Source organism: Monodelphis domestica, chromosome 7, assembly GCF_027887165.1.
Source record: "Monodelphis domestica isolate mMonDom1 chromosome 7, mMonDom1.pri, whole genome shotgun sequence".
Classification (NCBI taxonomy): domain Eukaryota; kingdom Metazoa; phylum Chordata; class Mammalia; order Didelphimorphia; family Didelphidae; genus Monodelphis; species Monodelphis domestica.
The window spans coordinates 232,895,110-232,915,955 of NC_077233.1; the positions used below are offsets into that span (position 1 = coordinate 232,895,110).

Sequence of the window (20,846 nt, forward strand, 5' to 3'; positions counted from 1 at the left end):
TCAAGTGGCGTCATCGTAGTGCGCTGAGAGCTCTTTAAACAAGCTCTCAGTGGCGGGTCGGCGAGGGGTCAGGACAGAAATGGGATACGCTGGGTCTGTTGCGGTGGCTGCGGCTTCGGCTTCTTCGCTTTGGAGACTGTGTTCTGGAGCTCAGAGGTTCCCCTTCGGTAAAGAGGGAGGAGTGTGTGTGTGTGTGTGTGTGTCTGTCTGTCTCCGAAGGACTATCTAATACAACCTCGTGGAAATATGTGCTATTGTATTATCCTCATTTTACTGAGGAGGAAACTAAGGGTCAGAGAGAGTGACTGCGCAGGATCATACCTAGTGGTTTTTTTTTCTTTTTTAACCTTTACCTTCCGTCTTAGAATCAATTATGTATTGGTTATGTATTGGTTCTAAGGCAGAAAAGCAGTAAAGACTAGGCAGTGGAGGTTTAGTGACTTGCCCAGGCTCACATAACTAAGAAGTCCTGACTCCAGGAATGGTTTTCAATCCAATGAGCCATCTAGATACTCCCCCCTCCCCCCAACCCCCACACTAGTGTCTCTTAAGGCAAGATTCAGGCCTTTGTGACTCCAACCCAGTGCTCAGTAATCTGGACTGTCTGGCTGCCCTTACTATTTTTTATTCACATATAGGCACACTTTGACAAAGATATTGATTAAAAGGAAAAAATGGGGTTAGTAACTGGACTTGTTATTTAATTGGTGCGGGAAATTCTCAAGTAAGAAAGCTTTTTACCAGTGCAGTTCAGTATCTTCTTTGCAAGTTAATAGAGCGGTCTAGAACAGGATACTTATGTTTGCAACTGATTTATTTAGAGAGAGAGAAAGAGACCAGGGCAATACAAAACAGGGTGATAGAAATATAGAAATAAGCATGTACATAAGAATCCAACAATCACAGTTACAATTTCAATATATATCACCAAATCAGGAAGCACCAACATCTGGATTTTCATGCTGGGGAGTCCCATTTGGTAGGGCCCCTGGCAGAACTTTTTCTCCACGAGTGAGACTCCAGTGAGCCAGTAGAAGGGGTTAACTTATATGATCCCAGAACAAAGACTGAAGCCAAGCCTTTGACCTTTCAACTGAAGTCAGCACTACACTTGTACCCCTTGAAACTGGTCTAGTAGCAAAACATCCATGCTTTCTAGGCATAACATTCATGTTTTCCAGACATACATAGACAATATAGGCTTCTTCTGTCCCTCCCAGGAATATAGCCAGTTATTCCAAGGATAATCACCAAATAACTCATACTCAATTCCTTTTTCCACTAGGAAAAAGGACAATGTCTCGAGGGAAGATTGGGTAGGTCACTTTGAGGCCTATTCACAGGGAACTTGGAAGATAATTATATTTCATTAACCTTTCCAGCTGTAGAGCACTGACAAGTTCAAGTGACTTCCTGAAGGATTATGTTGCCAATATGTGTTAGTGGAGAGACTTGAACTCAGGTGTTCTTGGCTCTAATGCCAGCTCTAGCCACTAGATATGTAGCTTCATAAAGAAAAAAGAAAAAATGCTTATAAATATTAGACCAGCAAGTTATGGGTGCCTGTGTGCTTGTGAAATGGCTCCTCTCCATCAGAAATAAGACATCTGGAAACATTATGTACATAGCACTGTACTAGATATTTTAAGGGGTACAAAAGAAGCCTAAAAAGCATATGTGCCTATAAGAACTTTACAACCATTTAGAAAGTTAAGAAAGTTTATAGTATCATCCAAAAGCTGAGTTTACATGAATACTAGATAATAGATAATTTTTTATTAAACCCTTACCTTCTGTCTTGGAGTCAATACTGTGTATTGGCTCCAAGGCAGAAGAGTGGTAAGGGCTAGGTAATGGGGGTCAAGTGACTTGCCCAGGGTCACACAGCTGGGAAGTGTCTGAGGCTAGATTTGAACCTCGGACCTCCCGTCTGTAGGCCTAGCTCTCAATCCACTGAGCTACCCAGCTTCCCCCTAGATAATAGATAATTTCAGTTCAAGCATTGTTTCAATTATTTGCAGGGTATTCTGTTACATCCTGTATATGGATATGATATAAAGACCAAAAAATATTACTATACCACATTGGTAAGAAATAATTAAAACTTGGCTCACAATAGTGACTCAAAGATAGGAAAATGCAGAGTATGTTGTTTTAAGTCATTTCTGATTCTTTGTGACATCATTTGAGGTTTTCTTGGCAAAGATATTGGAGTGATTTGCCATTTCTTTGTCCAGCTCAATTTACAGATGAGGATCTTGAGACAAACTGGGTGAAGTGACTTACCCAGGGTCACACAGCCTAGGAAGTGTCAGAGGGGCAGATTTGAATTCAGGAAGACTCATTTTTCTGAATCCAGGCATAGCCCTCTATTCACTGTGTCACTTAGCTGCCCATTTTGTGTGTAAACATATGTTTTTTGTATATAAACATGTTTTTGCTTACATGCACACACATATAAAGATGTATTCATTCCTATATGTTCGTTTATATTTGTTCAGTTTAAACAGTCTTGAAGTTAGTGTGAAATAATGCCAGAAAGGAAAGGTGATACCAGATTGTGGAGAAACTTGAATACCAGAATAAGGAATTTGAACCTTATTTAAGGGAGGCAATAAGACTTTTGAAGAATTCTCAGTAAATGAAATGATATGCTGAATACTTTGTAAGTTGAATGATCAAATTTGGAGATGAAGGAGGTAAATCTAGCCATAGAGTGGGGTAGATTGGAAAAGACAGAAAGTGGCAATGATAAAGCCTCTTTGGAAACAATAGCCCTTGCAGATTATAATGAGAACCCTTAAGAAGGGATAATAAAGAGATGCCAATAGATTTGAGAGAAATTGAATAGAAAACCAAATATAAATAACTCTAAAGTGAAGCCTTAACTCTTACCTGGTTGATATAGGAAAAGTAAAACAATTAGCTGTACTGTAACTTCACAGTCTCACAAAGCACAACTTGTTTTATAGGTTATGTGAGAAGTGCCAGCATCAGATTTTATAGTACAGGAATGACCTATGAAAATATCAACCATGCCACGATAGATCGTATCATCCGTGTAGATCATGCTGGAGAATATGGAGCAAACCGTATATATGCTGGACAAATGGCTGTCCTAGGTAGAACAAGCGTAGGACCACTTATCCAGGTCAGTATATATGATTCTTTGCCCCTTATACTTTGTTCCACTCAAGAACTTCTTTAATTATAAGTAAATATATCATAGTTGTATTCTATAGGTAATGTCAGTTCTTAATTGTTTTCATTGCTCTCATTAATTAGTATTTGAGGAACAGAATAAACAGTTCATAAAAGAGAGGGGGGAACTAAAAAGGTGAAAATTCTTTAAAGTTTTTGTCCCTTTTAGTTTAAATATGTTGGCTTACACATACTTTACATTTGATTTTATGATAAAATCATTGTAAAATCTAGTCACTAATGAAGTGAGTCCAAGTTGAAAGTAAAAAGTGACAAGCAGTTTTTAGCTTTGCCTTTATTGAGATTTTTGTGAGAAGTATGGGATTCTTTATTTTTTACCTTTTGGCAGCTTGCAAATGACTATTCTGATCTTTCAGATTTTAAATAAGCAACATAAGTCTCATTTCTTTGTATTCCCTTCTGTACAGATCTTCTATAAACTTTTTTTCTTTTAAAATCTTTACCTTCTGTCTTAGAATCAGTGCTGTGTGTTGGTTCCAAGGCAGAAAAGCGGTAAAGGCCAGGCACTGGAGGTTAAGTGACTTGCCCAGGATCGCATAGCTAGGAAGCGTCTGAGACTAGATTTGGACCAGACCTTCCTGTCTCTAGGCCTGGCTGTCAATCCATTGAGTCACTTAGCTGCTTCCCTTTTTATAAACAGTGGTATTTCCAAAAAAGCTACAAGATATAGTAAGCTAATTTGGAAATAAACTAAATCTGTACTTGATTGTACATTAGAGTCTCTTTATTTCTAACCTGAATCTCTTTTTAAGGTGATAGTTTCTCTTTAAAAGTCAATGATTTGGGCTGGAAAGTGGCAAAAATTAAATGTAAAGCATACATAACAGCAGAGAGGATAGAAAAGACTTTTCCCCACATTTCTACTTTGACTTCCTTTTCCTAGTTTGGATCAAGAAATTTCAGTTCTCTTAACACACAGTATGATTCTTGTTAGATGTGTCTATGGGATGCTTAGATTTCTTATTAATATATTTCTTTTACAGAAAATGTGGGATCAAGAAAAGGACCACTTGAAAAAGTTTAATGAGTTGATGATTACTTTTAGAGTCCGACCAACTATCCTGATGCCTTTATGGAATATAATGGGATTTGTATTGGGTGAGTATCGATTTAAGTGAACTTATTTTACCTAAAGGAGGCTAAGAATGGAATATGACTTATACTTTGGACAATTTCAGGTGCTGGAACAGCCATGCTTGGGAAGGAAGGGGCAATGGCCTGCACTGTGGCTGTGGAAGAGTCAATAGCGCATCATTATAACAATCAGATTAGGACATTAATGGAAGAGGATCCAGAAAAGTATGAAGAACTTCTTCAGGTGCTTAGCTTTGTTTTGGAATTTGGCTGATTTAGAAAAGGGTATGTGTAAAAATCGGCATTTATTAAAAAATAATTTTGAAGGTATCTTAGAAATCACTGAATCTTTATTTTAGGAATAGGAATAGGAAACTGAAGTGTAGATAATAAGTGACTTGCTGAAGGTGCCACTAGTAGTGACAGCTAAATAGTCCCAAATTCTTTCTACTATATCACTATTGGTAGGTTCTGAACAAATGCCTTTAGCATGAACCAACATGAAACAAAAGAATGAATTATCTTTTAGTCAATTTTCAAACAAAATATATAGATGTCATGTTCTGTATGTATGTTTAGTATCCGCTATGGTATCAGTTTTAAAAAATATTTTTACTTTTATATCTTTATTTCTCTATTTTTTGGAGATATCTATTTTTATATGATCTGCTTTTTTTTTTAAACCCTTAACTTCTGTCTTGGAGTCAATATTGTGTATTGGCTCCAAGGCAGAAGAGTGGTAAGGGCTAGGCAACGGGGGCCTAGTCACTTGCCCAGGGTCACACAGCTGGGAAGTGTCTGAGGCCAGATTTGAACCTAGGACCTCCCGTCTCTAGGACTGGCTCTCAATCCACTGAGTTACCTAGCTGCCCCCTATGATCTGCTTCTTGAAGCTGATTTAGCTTCAAGGTAAAAAGTGCCCAAGTGTTTGTAAAGGAGGTAACTTTTTTCTGTCTTACTTGTGGGTAAATTTTTATCATATAAATCAGTCTTTGGCCCTTGCTTAATCCAATATACAAAGTATATAATCATAAAAGTAAAGACATTCAGGAACTACCACTTATCCTTGAATATAAATTGTTCCAAGAGAACTAAAAAGAAATTATACTGATGGTTAGCAGTATCACATAAGATCATGTATGGGTGCTTTGTGAACCAAAAAGTCCCACATAAAAATGAGATATTGTAATAATTCTCAGATTTACATAGTGCTACTTTGTAGTGTTTTTACAAAACAGTTTCCTTAAAACAGTTCTGGAAGGTTATTGAATGGTATTAGTATGTCCATTTTACAGATAAGGAAATAATCTCAGAGATTAAGTATTTGTCCCAAAGTCATGCCAGTTGACTCAGGAGCAGAACTAGTATCTAATCCCAATCTGGAATCTAGTGTTCTTTCTGAGATTCCAGGCTCTCTGAAGACATGATTTGTATTTTCTGTTCCATAAAATGTTATTACGGATTTGCTATTATTTTTATTTAATCAGATAATTAAAAAAATTCGGGATGAGGAACTGGAACACCATGACACAGGACTTGACCATGATGCAGAATTGGTAGGTACTTGTCATTTACACTTTGCTGTTGGTGCTTTGGCCACTGTTATTTGAAAATTAAAGTGGTTGCCAGAGAAAATGGACTTAAGGAGAAAAATTATGATATAGTACCCATGTGAAATAGCTCAGTTGATTATTCAGTTGGGAGTCCTGTTTTTGTTCTCTTGATGTTAATTCTTCCTAGTGACCTTTCTTCCCCCGAGTATAAGAAACCAGCATTTCTTGTTATTTTTTAAAGTTCTTATGGAAAGAAAGTGAATTATTTCTCACCTGCTAGTTTAGTCTATATTCTTGAGTATGGAAATTTATCTGGTAATTTCATCAAATTGCTAATAAAATCAGTCCTGTATTTCTTTTTAGGCACCAGCATACATCATCTTGAAGAATGCTATTCAGGTTGGATGCAAAGCTGCAATATATTTATCAGAACGAATTTAAAATAAATCTTTATGACACTGTATAAAAGATTGTACTAACTGAAGGAATCATTTGCACATGTGAACTTTATACTTATTGTGTGAATTTTGTTAATAAATTAAATAATTCAACTTCTAAAAAAATCTTTGGTTTTTCTATATACAACCTTCATGTCACAAATGTGTTTTGGACATTACAACAGAGTTATTCCTACTTTGGTCTCATCTTTAAATATTAGATATGGATGGCCACCAAACTAACAAATATTTAAAAGAACAGAATAAGGATTCCTTGATATTGTAAGTTAGAGGAATTTTAAAACGTGCTGTTTTAGTACTGATGTATCAAGATTATTTTTCTCAACATTAAATTCTGCCAAATAAAACAGAATGAAGAATGGAAGATACTCTTTTTTTAGACTTCTTTAAGTAACTTAGGTTTTGATTTTGTAAAATTATCTTTTGGAAAGTTTCTTAATTCCATTTAGAGAAATTAATCTAAAATGAACATTTTTATGTGATCATTTTTATGACATATCATAATGTGATTGAGTGATGTGAGCATCTTAGGATTCATGACATCAACTGGCAAAATTCTTGAGGACAGTTACTATGTCTTTGACAGGTAGCACACAGCATAGTATCTTCCATATAGACATATGATACTGTATTGATTTAAAAGACTAAAATTTAATTGTGATTAAACTTTGAGTAGTAACCACTGCAGTGGATTTGGATTTGTTCTAAAATATGCCCTACCCAAATCTATGCTGAAAGTCCTTACATATGTCTAGGTTCCTGAATACATGAATCCTATAGTTTAGAACACCCCTGAAAAGCAACCATTCAGCCTCCTAAATGTAGATGTTCAGATGATTTGCCCCTGAAATGCAGCCTCCAAATAACTGTCTAAGTATCTGTCAAAAAAATCGTATCAGAAAATACATGTCTTTAGCTGTTGGAGAAATATTTTAGATGAGATTTGGAGTGTAGGAAGGGTTGGACCTCTGAGGTTCTATCCAGGCCTATAATTTTACATCTGCTTTTGTGCTTCTAGACATAAAGCTTTAGGGATTTAAGGCATCTAGAAAGAAGAATTTTGGAAGCCCAAGAATGGTATGGTAGCCCCTCTACCTTTTGGCTGTAAACCTTAAAATTTCTTAGACTTATAAATGTTGGAAATTTCACCATTGGGAAATTTCATACTTGGAAAATTTCTTAGTGATAGTGTATTGGAATGTGAACCCCATTGGCATGGGAGGTTCCTTCTCCTCCCTTCTTAAGATTACTTTAGGACAGAAACCTTTTGCTGAACAATGGAAAGGGCTTTGACCTTTGCTTAAGCACAGAACAGGAATTTCTTTGAGTCATGATTGATTTTAGAATTGATACAATAGAGATACTTGGAATGACAGAATCAGGTCTTGGAAAATACAATTTCCACCCCACTCAGTCCTAACAGGATTTGGGAAGGGCTGCAGCATAGATCAAAATTTAATTATTTGAGAATATGACCTCCAACAGACATGTGCAAAGCCACAGACCTCTGGGCGGTCCTGGGTTAAGCTAGAGCCACCATTGGCACAGGGAAATTGATGGACAGTGATTGGTAGATGTGAGAACTGAGGGGAGGGAACTTGGATGGTTTCCTTAAAGATAGAGGGGTCTGAGGACTGAGGGGGTGGTTGGAGAGTTTTGGCTCTGAGTGGTTGGAGAGGTGCTCTGAGAAGCTTGCTTGGAAGGAAGCTGAAGGTGGGGGCCTCTGAGACTGTTTCTCCATTTTGGTCACGTGAGTAATAGGGACTGATCACTTTTCTTTGCCTCAGCTATCTAAGGGCTTGGGCCCTTTGGCCCAGCCTAAACAGAAGGGGTATTTAAGCCCTATTCCCTTCTCTCCCCTTTCTCTCTCCCTCTCTCTCTCTATCTCTAATTCCTTTCTTCCTCCTTCCTTCCTGTAATTAAACTCTATAAAAGGTTGACGGCTGACTTGAGTTTTCATTTAGGAATTACATAGCTGAATTCCTTGGCAACCTTAAATTAATATATATCAGTCTTTTAAAAGTGATTTCCTTGTCACATGGCTAACAGTGGAAGCATTCTTTTTAAATGAATCATCATCTAAACATAGGACATCAAAATTCTACTAATTTTGGAAAAGCATTGAAAGACTTGAAGTAATAGAGTGAGACAAGCAGAACCAAGAGAACATTACATACAGCAACAAATATTGTTTGAAGAATAACTTGTATATGTTCAGCATCAGAGAAAGAACTGATAAACAGAAACAAGTTTTATATGCACATGTTTTTGTCATGATGCCTTCGCAAATTTGGGGAAAGGAGGGAGGGAGATACCTGGGAATTTTAATGTAAAAAACAAATAAATTTAAAATAAAAAAATAAGTAGACTAAAAATGCCCTAACTGAGCTTAATTAAGCTCAGTTCATTCAGTTAATTAATTAATTTTATTTCATAAAAATCAGTTTGAGGGGAAAAAAAGTGGTGCTATTTCTTGCCTTATAATAAGGTGTGTTTAAATAGTATGTAGTGGTGGTTATACTTATATAAAGGCACTTTGCACTGCAACTTGGAAATTCATATGAGAAACCTGTATTTGTTGCTGTGTGATTGTTAGCATTTCCTTCAGAGGTAGCAAATATGATGTTGGCTGTTTATTCACTTATTTTCCTTTTTTGATAGCTTCCAGAACAAGGCCAGGGAAATTGCTTTATCTAAATCGTCTTTGATTTGTCATGATGTCATTACATCTTGTCTTTGTATATTAACATGGCCATCTTGTCTTCTTCTTGCTTTACCTTTCTGACCTTTCAGGGAAAATGTGCTTATAAAACTGGAAACCAGCCAAGTATGATGACAAATAGAAAATGGGTGATTGTATCTGAAATAGCATGTGCGTGCATGAACTACAGTTCTTTCCACAATAAGTTAAGAACATCCCTCTGCTTAATGTGATGGTATACTGGGCTACAGACACGTGTCACTTTGAGATGTCCTACTGGGGAGCCATCCAGATTAAAACAATGCATAAACTACCAAAAGAGATCTTTTAAAGTGGTGTTAGAACCCTGAAAATGTCTTACCTCTAGGCACGGCTAAAGAATTTTCAGAAGAAGGATCAGTTCAATTTCCCCTTTTTCTTTATCCCTAAGGATGCCTTTGCCTCCTGGGACTTAGACCCTTTCCTTCTTGTGTTCCTAAAATGGCAGCCAGGCTATTCTGTGACTAAACAGGGCATGCTCTCATAATTTATGGAAGAAATCTCTGGGACTAGGCCTTCTAGCCACCAGAGGGTGCTCCTATCCCAGAATTACCATTATGTTTTTAGTGACTTCAGAAAGAGACCAGGGTTGGTATCCAACACTGCTCTTGATGTCTGAAATACGAGAGTGATCATTCCATGAAAGCTTCTTGTGCTCACGTCCTCTCCTTTGGCCTGATTTCACTTGCTGGTTGTCTGATATTGACAACAGGACTGCATGAGCTTGCTCATGACAGCTGAGCAGGAACTCTGGGTTTCTTCTTCCTTTCAAGACAGGCTATCTCATCTGGTTATGCCATCCATTCTTATATTCCTTTCAGTGTTCTCATCAGGGTCATTATGCTTTTCTGTCCAAAAAAGAGCAGAGTTGGGAAAATGAGTGGGAATATTAGGCAAGAGATTATTCAGCCGTTGACAAATTTTGAACAAAGAACCCCAGGGAGCTTTACTGGATGCCATAGTTTTGCTTTTGATAATGAATGCCAATTATTTCACAATTTTCAAATCACGACATTTCCAATTTTATTTGTAAATCTTGGGATAAGAACATGTCTTATAAACTGTTGGGGAGAAAAAAGGAGGAGAATAAACGTAATCGAATTCTGCTTTCTGGTTGACTTTCTTTAGTCATCAGAAAAGCTTGCTAATTTGCCCCCAAGGGATGGCATACAAAAGCCTGGCTTATATATTAGCCCATTATTGAATTTTTACTTAAATTACTAGAGTAACAATCACCTCTTAATTGTAATTAATTCCTCTTTAAATTTAGTTACAAAGACATTTTAGATGTGGAATGTCAGAGCTTCTTAATGTTTGACTGGTCCAAGGCTGCATAAGCATAAAATAAGTGCTTTTTAAAATTTAATTTTCAGGCTTTGCTTTATCCAGTGTCACACTGTGTGCCTTTTTCTGTATTGTTTTCTTTGCTTCAATTTGAATGTGATTTCTATCCCTATTTCTTCCATCCTCCAGTAACAATAGGTTGCAATGATATAACCCCATTTCAGTGACTCGACTGGGACTATGTTCTCTAATTTCCATGTCTAATTTTCCAGCAGGTTTGCTGAAATAATGAATAACTAAAGGTGTTGTTACCTGTTGTATATATTGCCTGGAACTTTAGATGTATTTAGATGTGGATTGTTGTTGAGTCCAAGATAATAATTATTGTCAATAAGTGATTACTTATTTGAGTATTCTATAAGTGTGTGGCATTATACTATGCTTTGACATTTTTCAAAACATGAAGACTGTCCCTTTCCACAAGATTAGTTTGGATGATGACTGCTGAAAAGTTAGCCATATTTAAATGTGTACAAAGCAATACTGAATAGTCAAATTTCAATTTTTTTCACATATTGATAATGTATGTTTTGTATGCTGGTCATACCATTTTCTTGTCAGCCATTTCATATAACAAATAATAATAATAGAAGCTAGAATAGCTAAATAGCATTTCGAGATTTATAAAGCACTATACATGTTATCTCATTACAACTTTATGAGGGGAATACTATCATTATCTCCATTTTACAGGTGGGGAATCTAAGTGCCAGTGTCACAAAACTAGCATGGGTTTGAGGCAGTATTTCAATTCAGCTTTTCCTGATACCAAGCCCAAAATTCTGTCCATTGTACCACCTAAAAATAGCATATACTTGTCATTGAAGCCTGTGCTGCCAGGAAGTCCTAGAATCATCGTGGAAAAGAGGAAGAAGATTGTTGGTGAACTGATTGCTTTGATCATTATCTCTTCCTCCACTGAATTTCATTTGCTAGTTATGAGGTTTTGACTGTGACTGCTTTTGGTTCCGTTATGATAGTGGAGTGGGACCTCTGGGATTCTTCATTTCAAAATGCAGTATTTCTAGTTGTAAGACCGCTTTCTTATTTATGGTCATTTCAGCATTATCATACGAATGGTTATACTTTGCTCTCCAAAAAAGAGAGATGTCCAAACTTCTTGGGAAGCCTTCTTTGTTTCTATACCTCAATATGGGATGCTTTCCTTCATAGAACTTATGGTCTTCATGGGGAGAAAAGTCATGTTTTGATATGAATAGTTCTGGAGATGTTAGCTCATAGGTTCAGCCAGTATCAACTCAGCCTAAATTTCTCTCAGCAAAGCAATCCTTTTATTCCTCCCTAATTGTCTCTCGATCCTATTCACCATTGAAATAGTCCTGAGGACTTTATCTAATACTACTGAAAAATGAACTGGTTATCTGAAGCTTTGCCTTCACTTTCTTTGCATTTTAAAAGATACTGACATCATCTATTCCCCTTTTCCTTTACTCCAGTCATTGAAATGAGATCCTTTTACTAGCCAAGATCAACTCCTCTATATGTGATTTTTTAGTCAATATTTTTATTTATTGACTTTTAATTTTTATATTATATTTCATAACCACTTCCAACAAAAAACATTTAAACAGACAAATGCATTAAAAATTATGTGCAAAACTACAAACTCTACATTGTTTACAATTTATTTAAAAATCTGTAAATTATATGTGTGTTAATACAGACATCCTCTGCTTTTGAATTCCCTTTGGATTTGTTTTACTTTGATATGTTTTCTACTGGTTTTGTGGCTGTTATTTTTTTAATGTAATTATAGTATGAATTATTCTTATTCTCTTTTCTTTTCATATTTTCATGTGTTCCCCTTATTTCCTTTGTGTTTCCAATATTTATTACTTCTAATAACACAAAACAACCTAAACATTCAAATATGACAATTTATTACAACCATTTCTCCCAACCATTGTATTGGTGTTATTTCTAGTTATTTTGTAATTACAAACAAAGCTTTCATGAATATTTTTGTACATATACAGCTTTTAACTTCAGTAATGCCATTAGGGCCTAATTCTAGTAATAGGATCCCATGGTCAATAAGCATCAATAGTGTGATAGCTTTTAATGTATATCTTCATCTTGTTTCCTAAAAAACAATTCATAGCTGCTCTAACAATGTAATTAATATTGAGCCTGTCTTCATGTACCTTTCAGCCTTTAATTTGATCAACTTATCCTGTCTGGTTCTCAGTTAACATATATTATCAGGGCTATATTTAGCTAGATACAGTCTGTTCCTAGGACTATACTCTTCCAAAACCAAGTCTTTCCAGCTTGGCTATACTCAGTGGAACTTTTGTTCCAATGCCACAACCCTACAGGAAGGCAACATTGCCTCCACTGTGTGATTAGAGTTAAAATAAGACTTTTGCAGAATAATTATGTTCTCTAAATCATTGTATGTTTGGAGTATTGTGTACTCAGGCTTAGATCTACTACGAGGCTCATGCAGGTATGGGGAGGCTCTCTAGTTAGCTATCATATTTAACAAGTTCCATTCATCTTCTATATATTTTCTTGATCCCATCCCCATCCATTTCTTTTCTGCTTTTTTTTTATGAGATTAAGTTGTTTAAATTTTTTTTAAAAATAGGTTATTTCTGTGAGATTAGTTTGAAGGAGATTAATTTAAAGTCAGATCTTAATTAACTTACTCTCCTTGGTTCTTCTCCCTATCCAACTACTGCTTCTCAATCTCCTTATCCATTTCCTGTCTGTTAACTGTGGATGTACCTGTAGGCTCTGTTGATGGTCTTATCTCTATACTTTCTCTTGGTAATAACTCATCTGTCCCATGGATTTGTTGTCTTGTGCAGATGACTTAGATTTCCATATCTGCCTCCAGTTTCTCTCTTACCATCCAGACCCACGTCGTCAATGTTTCAAACTTAATGTATCCAAAACAGATGTTTTATCTTTCCCACCAAGCCCACTCCACTTCTGAGTTTCCTTGTTTCTGTTGAGAGCACCATCTTTCCATCTCCTAGGTGAGAAACTTCAGTTTTATCTTTCTCTCTCCTTTCTTACCCCTATGGCATCTCAAGATTCCATCACCTAACTTAAAGCTACAATTCAAGACCCTCATCATCTCTCACCTGGGCTACTGCAATAGACTCCCAATTGGTCTCCACACTTTGTTTCTCCCTTCTCCAAACCATTGTCTAAACAATTACCAAAATGATTTTCCTTAAATGCAACTCTGATCATATCCTGCATCTGTTCAATAAATGCTGGTTGTTACCTTTAAGATAAAATGTAAATTCACTTCTTTGCCTGTTCAAGCCCTTTACAGCAGAGGTGTAAGCATTCTGAGTGCATTTTTGTTAAGTCAGTATAGTTACATTTGAGTTTGACTGCACTGCTTTGCAATAGAACTCTGACTTTCTATGGGAAGCCATCAGACCCCCACTGTCTGACAGAGTCACAATCTGGGATGATGAAGGCTGCAGAGCAGCCTTCAAAAAAGATGAGGCACCCACTGAACCCCCTCTGTATGACTTCTCTAACTTCCCTTACTAATGGAATTATTGTGATTACTGTTCTTTCTCCAATATAGGAGAAATAATACAAGAACAAATACTTATAGGGTTAACACATACATGTCCCACTTTAACCCCCAGATTATTACCCTAAAAAGATTACATTCACAGAATTAAAACCCAAAGATCACTACCCATTACCCCTCCTTTCTCTTAGCAGTGGTACATTCAGAGGCGCCACACCCATTGCAGGTCAAGCATACAGATACATCTATCATTCATCAATCATACATCAATCAATCAGACACACTTCACTGGTTCGTTATGTTTACCATAACCAAGCAACGTTGCAAGGTGCTTGAACCAAACACAAGAAAAATGCAACTTGGAAATTGAGGAAAATTTCAATTCTGGTCTGCTTTAAGTTACCCTCTAACCCTGTACCTAGTTACGAAATGTTTTGTTACCCATCTCCTAAGTAATTGTGATTGATCATGAAAGCTGATCAAAAGCAACAATGATTCTACTATCTGGTCATCCCATATGTCAGGGGGAACTAACCTACAGATCATCCAGTTTATGGCATTCATCTATTTCTGTTATAGCAACAATGTTTCATTGACTATCTCCTTAGTCTTTCCATCTGTTGTTAGGCTCTATGGAAATATGTATGTAGAGAAATGATTGTGTGCCAGAAAAGTATGTATTCACTGAACCTATAAAAGAAACACAAACCCTGTGCATGGCAGAACAGGATTGAGCATACAGTGTCTCTCACAATTTATTCGACTGAACGCCACACCTAGAGAGAGGACCTTGAACCTTGAGAGACTGCAGGCTAGGCTCTCAAAAACTTACTTAAAAAAAAACAAACCATACTTTCTGCTTTAGAAACAATACTAAGCGTTAGTTCCAATGAAGAAGAGCAGTAAGGGCTAAGCAAGTGGGGTTAAGTGACTTTTTAAAAAAATATCATCAAAATCTCTTTCAAAATCCTTTCCCTTCCCCTTCCCAGAAAGCTATCTCATATTAAAAAATAATATTTTTCAAAGACTAAAAAAAGAGAAAGAGAAAGCAGCAAAACTGATCAGTACATTTAAAAAGTCTAAAAATATTAGCAGTATACCACATTTGTGGCCCTCTCACTTCTGCAGGGGGGTAGATTGAGGGTGCCTTATATTTCTTCTTTGGAATCAGACTAGTTCTAGAACCATGCTAATTTATCAACATTTGATTTGCTTCTGTGTATGATTCTTTTTATATTGCTGTAGTCATTGGGCATGTTGTTCTCTTGGCTCTGATTACCTGAAAATGCATCAATTCATGTGGATCTTTCCAAGTTTTCCTGCATTCTTCATTTTCATCATTTGTTACAGCAAAGTAATATCCCACTACCTTCATGTTCTATAATATATTTAGACCCTCCCTAATTAATGAGCATTTGTTTCTAATTCTTTGCTATAACAAAAAGAACTGCTATAAATATTTTAATATTCATGGTGGGTTTTCTTCTTCTGGTCCTTCTTCTGGTCATAAACTCCCCTTTAAAAATAAACTTTTTCTCATAACAATTAAGTAGACAAGCAAAAAAATCTGTAAATTTTCCATGTCTGAACACATATGTTTCTGTACATCAACTCTTTGTCAGTACTTTGATTAGAGTTCTTAAGTCTTTCAAAGCAATTTCTCTTTATAATGTTGTAGTTATTGCTACATTTCTCCTTGTTCTGCTTTCTTTATTTTTGAATCAGTTCATATAAGACTTCTCTAAACTTATCACTTTCTGTCATTTCTTATAGCATAATAATAGCATAATAATATCTTATTATATTAGTGTGCCTTAATATGTTTATCCATTGTCTGACTGATGGATACCCTCTTTGTTTCCAGTTCTATAACTGGAGATTTTTAATTATAACAAAAATTATTTTCATACTTATGCCTCTTCCCCCATAGTCTTTGATCCCTTTGGGGTATTATCCTAGCAGTGGTATGGGTAGGTCAAAGACTCTGCCAAGTAAAATAACATTAGGGGCATCATTGTGAATTGCTTTTCAGAATAATGTATTATTAGTACATGGCCCTTCCAACAAGTGGCATTTTCCATTTTTATCATCCTTGTCATTCTGGTGAGTGTGAGTTGGAACCTCAGAGCTGCTTTTGTTGGAATTTATCTTATTCGCTACTTGGAAGATTTTTTTTTCATTTGGCTGTTGATAGCTTGTCTTTTTTTTTCTCTTAAGAATTTTCTGTTTATATCCTTTGACCATTTATTTATTGAAAAATGGCTCTTATTTTTATATATTTGTAGCAATTCCTCTATATCAGGCTTTTATTAGGGAAATTTTTCAGGAAAGATTTTTTCCCAGTTAACTTTTTTCTTTCTAAGGCTGTTTCTGCAAAAAATTTTCAATTTTATGCAATTGAAATTTTCTATTTTATTTCCTGTGTTTCTCTCTCTTGTTTGGTCAAACATTCTTTCCCTTTCCATATGATACAACCATTTAGAGCTTCATATGTATCCATATGTTGTTTATTGTAGCACATAAGTTGTTTGTCTAAACCTAATTTAAAAATTTTTATCTTTATTTTATTCCAGTAACAAATTTACATGTAAGTTTTCCAAAGTTACATGTTGTCTCCCTCCCCTCTTCCATCCTCCCTCCCAGAGTTGACAAGCAATTCCACTAGGTTATACTCATATTATCACTCAAATTTTCATTTTCATTCATCTTATAAAACCCAGACCCTAAATCATATACCCAAATAAACACGTGCTAAATCATCCTAATTTCTATTACATTGCTTTTCAATTAGTTGGCCATCTTTGTTGACTAGTGAGTCCTTACTCTGCTGCCTACCCTACCTTTCCAGCCTCATTATATATAACTTTTTTTTAAACCCATACCTTCTTTTTTAGTGTCAGTTCCAAGACAGAAGAGTGGCAAGGGCTAAGCAATTGGGGTTAAGTGACCTCCCCAGGGTAATACAGATAAGAAGTATCTGAGGCCAGAATTGAACCCAAGTCTTCCTGACTTCAGGCCTGGCTCTCTATTCATGGAGCCACGGAGTTTCTTCTTTTGTATTATTTTTTCCAATCCTGTATATGTATATAAATGTATTGGCTATTTTTCCTGATAGAATGTAAGCTCCCAGAAGAAAACAAATATTTATTTTTGTCATCATAACCCCCCAGCCTAGCCCAGTGTCTGGTACACAGCAGGTGATTAATAATGTTTGTTTGCCTGATTCCTTGATGGCACCAAGCCAACAGGCAAGCACTGTATAAAACTCTGCCAAGATGAATGAAGGGATCAGTTCCTTCCACCTTTAAGAGCTACTGAATACTGAAACATTGGGTTCTTCCATTAGTACGGAAATAAAATGCCATACACACTTGGTTCTAATTAGGCTATAGCATCTGTAAGGATTCACATTCTATAGCCAGCTGATATCAGTAAGGGTGAGCCTTTGGTTCCCTGCTTTGTCCCAGCTTAAATTTCTGAGGTTACATCTCCTGGGCACCCCAGATGGCATTCCATCCATGAACAGAAGCAATGTGAATCTAATTGTCTATATCTTTTATTTTATATTTGCTTCTGAGGTCTCTGTTTTTAACTGATGGAAAAAGGAGGTTAGTAACCTCTCCTTGTCTATTTCTGAATCTTTATAATTTTCTGGCATTTTTATGGGTCATGGACCATATTAGTGCGACAGTCCTTTGGCATATAGCCTAGACCTTTATGGCCTTGACAAAAAAAGAAAAATCACACCTTTTATAGAAAGAGGTCCTTTCAGGAATATATCAGAAATAGTGTGAAATAAGCAAAGGTTTTACTTTTTATTTCTTTAAAATACAATTTTAAGAGGGGTGGGAAAAATCATGAATCACGGAACCATGGAAAAATATTCTAATTAATTAAAAAATAATAAAAAATTTAAAAATAAAATAAAATTTTATTTTTAGTTCTGAATATTTTCCTTTCTTTTTCCCTTTCTCCCTTTCACCCATCCATTGAGAAAGCAAGAAAAATAAAGCCTATCACAAATAGGTATAGTCATGCAAACATTCCCATATTTGCCACATTCCCCTCAAAAAAGAAAGAAAAAGAGACCTTCAACTCTTTATCTGGAGGTGTACGATTGTTGGTCAAGAGTTGTTTCAACTTGTGGTTTGTCATTTGTGCCGCTCAGTCATTAGTTACTGATTATCTCAACAATATTGTTAGAATTGTTTTTACAAATTGGACAATGAGGGGATGCCCTCCAATTGGGGAATGGCTGAACAAATTGTGGTATATGTTGGTGATGGAATACTATTGTGCTCAAGGGAATAATGAGCTGGAGGAATTCCATGGGGATGGGAACAACCTCCTGGAAGTGATGTAGAGCGAAAGGATCAGAACCAGGAGAACAATGTACACAGAGACTGAGACACTGTGGTACAATCGGATGTAATGGATGTCTCTATTAGCAGCAATACAATGATCCAGGACAATTCTGAGGGACTTATGAGAAAGAACACTATCCACATCCAGAGAAAGAACTGTGGGAGTAGAAACACAGAAGAGAAACATTTGCCTGATCACATGGTTTGATGGGGATATGATTGGGGATGTAGACTCTAAATGATCACCCTGGTGCAAATATTAATAATGTGGAAATAGGTCTTAATCAATGATACATGTAAAACCCAATGGAATTGCATGTCAGCCAGGGGAGAGGGGTTGGGGGAGGAGAGGGAAAGAACATGATTCTTATAACCATGTAAAAATATTCTAAACTAACTAATTAAATAACATAAAAAACCCCATAGACTATATTAAAAAAAAGAATTGTTTTTACATGGATTATTTCACATAGAAGTATTTCTTTTACTTGACAGAGTTGGGGATTCTTACAAATAGGAGTTTTGCCTTTGTAGTTTGTAAAGCTATTATTATTAATTATTATTAATAATTATACATAATTATTAATAATTAATTATTAAGGAAAAATCTTTGTAGTGATATCTTTTGTTTTTCTGTCTTCTTCTTTCTGAATATCTTTCTCCTCAGAAAATTATCCTTATAATAAAAGAAAGAAAAAAAGCATTTCAGTAAAGGTAAATAACACATTCCCAGTAGCTGCTAGTAGAAGCAATATTTTGCACTCATTGTGCCCCATCAATGAAAAGAGAGGAGACTGTTATATTTTCTCAATTCTTCTGGGCCAGCTTTTAGCATTATAATTACATAACTCTCTTGCTTTTTATTTCCATTTCCATTGTTGAAGTCATTATATATATATACACCTCTGTAACATAGATGTAGTCTTCCATGTCCTGCTTTACTTTAATTAATAATTAATTATATTTAATTATTTTTTATTTTTATTTATTTATTTTTTAAAAATTATTTTAAAATATTTTATATATTTAAATCAAAAATAATTTAATTAATAATTAATAATAAAAATAATAATAAAAGACCTACTTTAATTTGTTTCAGTTCATGTAAATCTTTTAAAAAATATGAACTGTTTTTAATAGATGATGCCATATGAGAGCAGCTGAGTGGCTCAGTGGATAAGAGTTAGGCCTAGAGATGGGAAGTCCTAGGTTCAAATCTGGCCTCAGATGCTTCCTAGCTGGGTGATCCTGGGTAAGTCACTTAACCCCCATTGCCTAGCCCTCATCTCTCTTCTACCCTAGAACCAATATATAGTACTGATTCTAAAGTGGAAGGTAAAGGTTTAAATAAAGAAAAGAGTAATAGTTTCTTTGAATTCATTATTTTCATTGTTTTTTAGTGTAACATAAATTCCATTACATTTATATTCCACAATTTTATTTGGTTATTCACCAATGGATAGGCTCTTCTTTTGTTTCCAGTTCTTTGATACCATAGACACTATAAATATTTTGCAACACATGAGACTTTTCTGTCTCTAACTTCCTTATGGTCCATGCCTAACAGCAGGAGCAGTTAGGAGGTCAAAGGGGAGAGACATTTTATCACTTTTTCCCATAACTCCAAATTATTTGCCAGAATGGTCAAACCCAGTTCATGTTTTTGTTTGAAAAATTTTATTTAGTTAATTGTTTTAGAATATTTTTCCATGGTTATATAATCAAACCCTGTTTAGAGCTCAAACAACAGGACATTCATGTACTTTTCTTAATGCAATAATGCAGCTTCTCCACTTTGGATTATTTTTATCTTTCAGAACAGAGTATCTATACGTGCATGTTTATAAGAATCATAAAGGGAGTTTCTTGAGCAAAGGGATTCATCTGCAGTTACAGGTGAGTTGTTCCAAACTTCTATGACTTGGGGCTGATTTCACAGCAAGCTTAATACAATATACAAATGCAAAATGAATAACAATACTTTGTATTTTTAGGTACTGTTGAATTTGCCATGCAGATAATGTTTCAGGAGTTCAAAGGAGATCTTTGGGGAAAGGCTTCTTAGGGAAGTTGGGATGAGCTAAGGCTTGAAGGATGCTTAGGATTAGAATAAGAAAGGAGAAAATCTGGTACTGGCTAAGAGATGGAGTGGTAATTAGTAGAACAAATTAGGTACACAATACACAGTAGTAAATGATTATAGTAATCTATAGTTCATAGATCAATAAATAATATTTCAATAATATTATTGAGTCATTCAATAATATTATTCAATTCAATAATAGTCCAATAAACAGGGAGCAGACAGGTAGATGAATGATTTGAGAACCTGGCTCAGAGATAGGAGGTCCTGGGTCCAAATCTGGCATCAGATACTTCCTAGGTGTATGACCTTGGTCAAGTCACTTAACCCCTCCATTGTCTAGCCCTTACTATTTTTGTACCTTAGAATAGTATTGATTCTGAGATGGAAGATAAGGTTGGTTTTTTAAAAATTAAAATAAACATAAAGATCCAAGCTTTGGGGACAAGAACTCACTATTTGACAAAAACTTCTGGGCAAATTAG

At 35.6% G+C, this 20,846-nt stretch overlaps 1 protein-coding gene across 1 annotated transcript; it reads left to right on the plus strand.

Moving 5' to 3' along the window:
* COQ7 (coenzyme Q7, hydroxylase) lies at window positions 1–6,412 on the plus strand. The gene is made up of 6 exons (XM_001376628.5): window positions 1–167; window positions 2,973–3,151; window positions 4,206–4,320; window positions 4,401–4,540; window positions 5,784–5,852; window positions 6,213–6,412. The coding sequence occupies exons 1-6, from the start codon at window positions 80–82 to the stop codon at window positions 6,288–6,290; spliced, it is 669 nt and encodes a 222-aa protein (XP_001376665.2). The 5' UTR covers window positions 1–79; the 3' UTR covers window positions 6,291–6,412.
* Window positions 6,413–20,846: the final 14,434 nt, after the last annotated feature.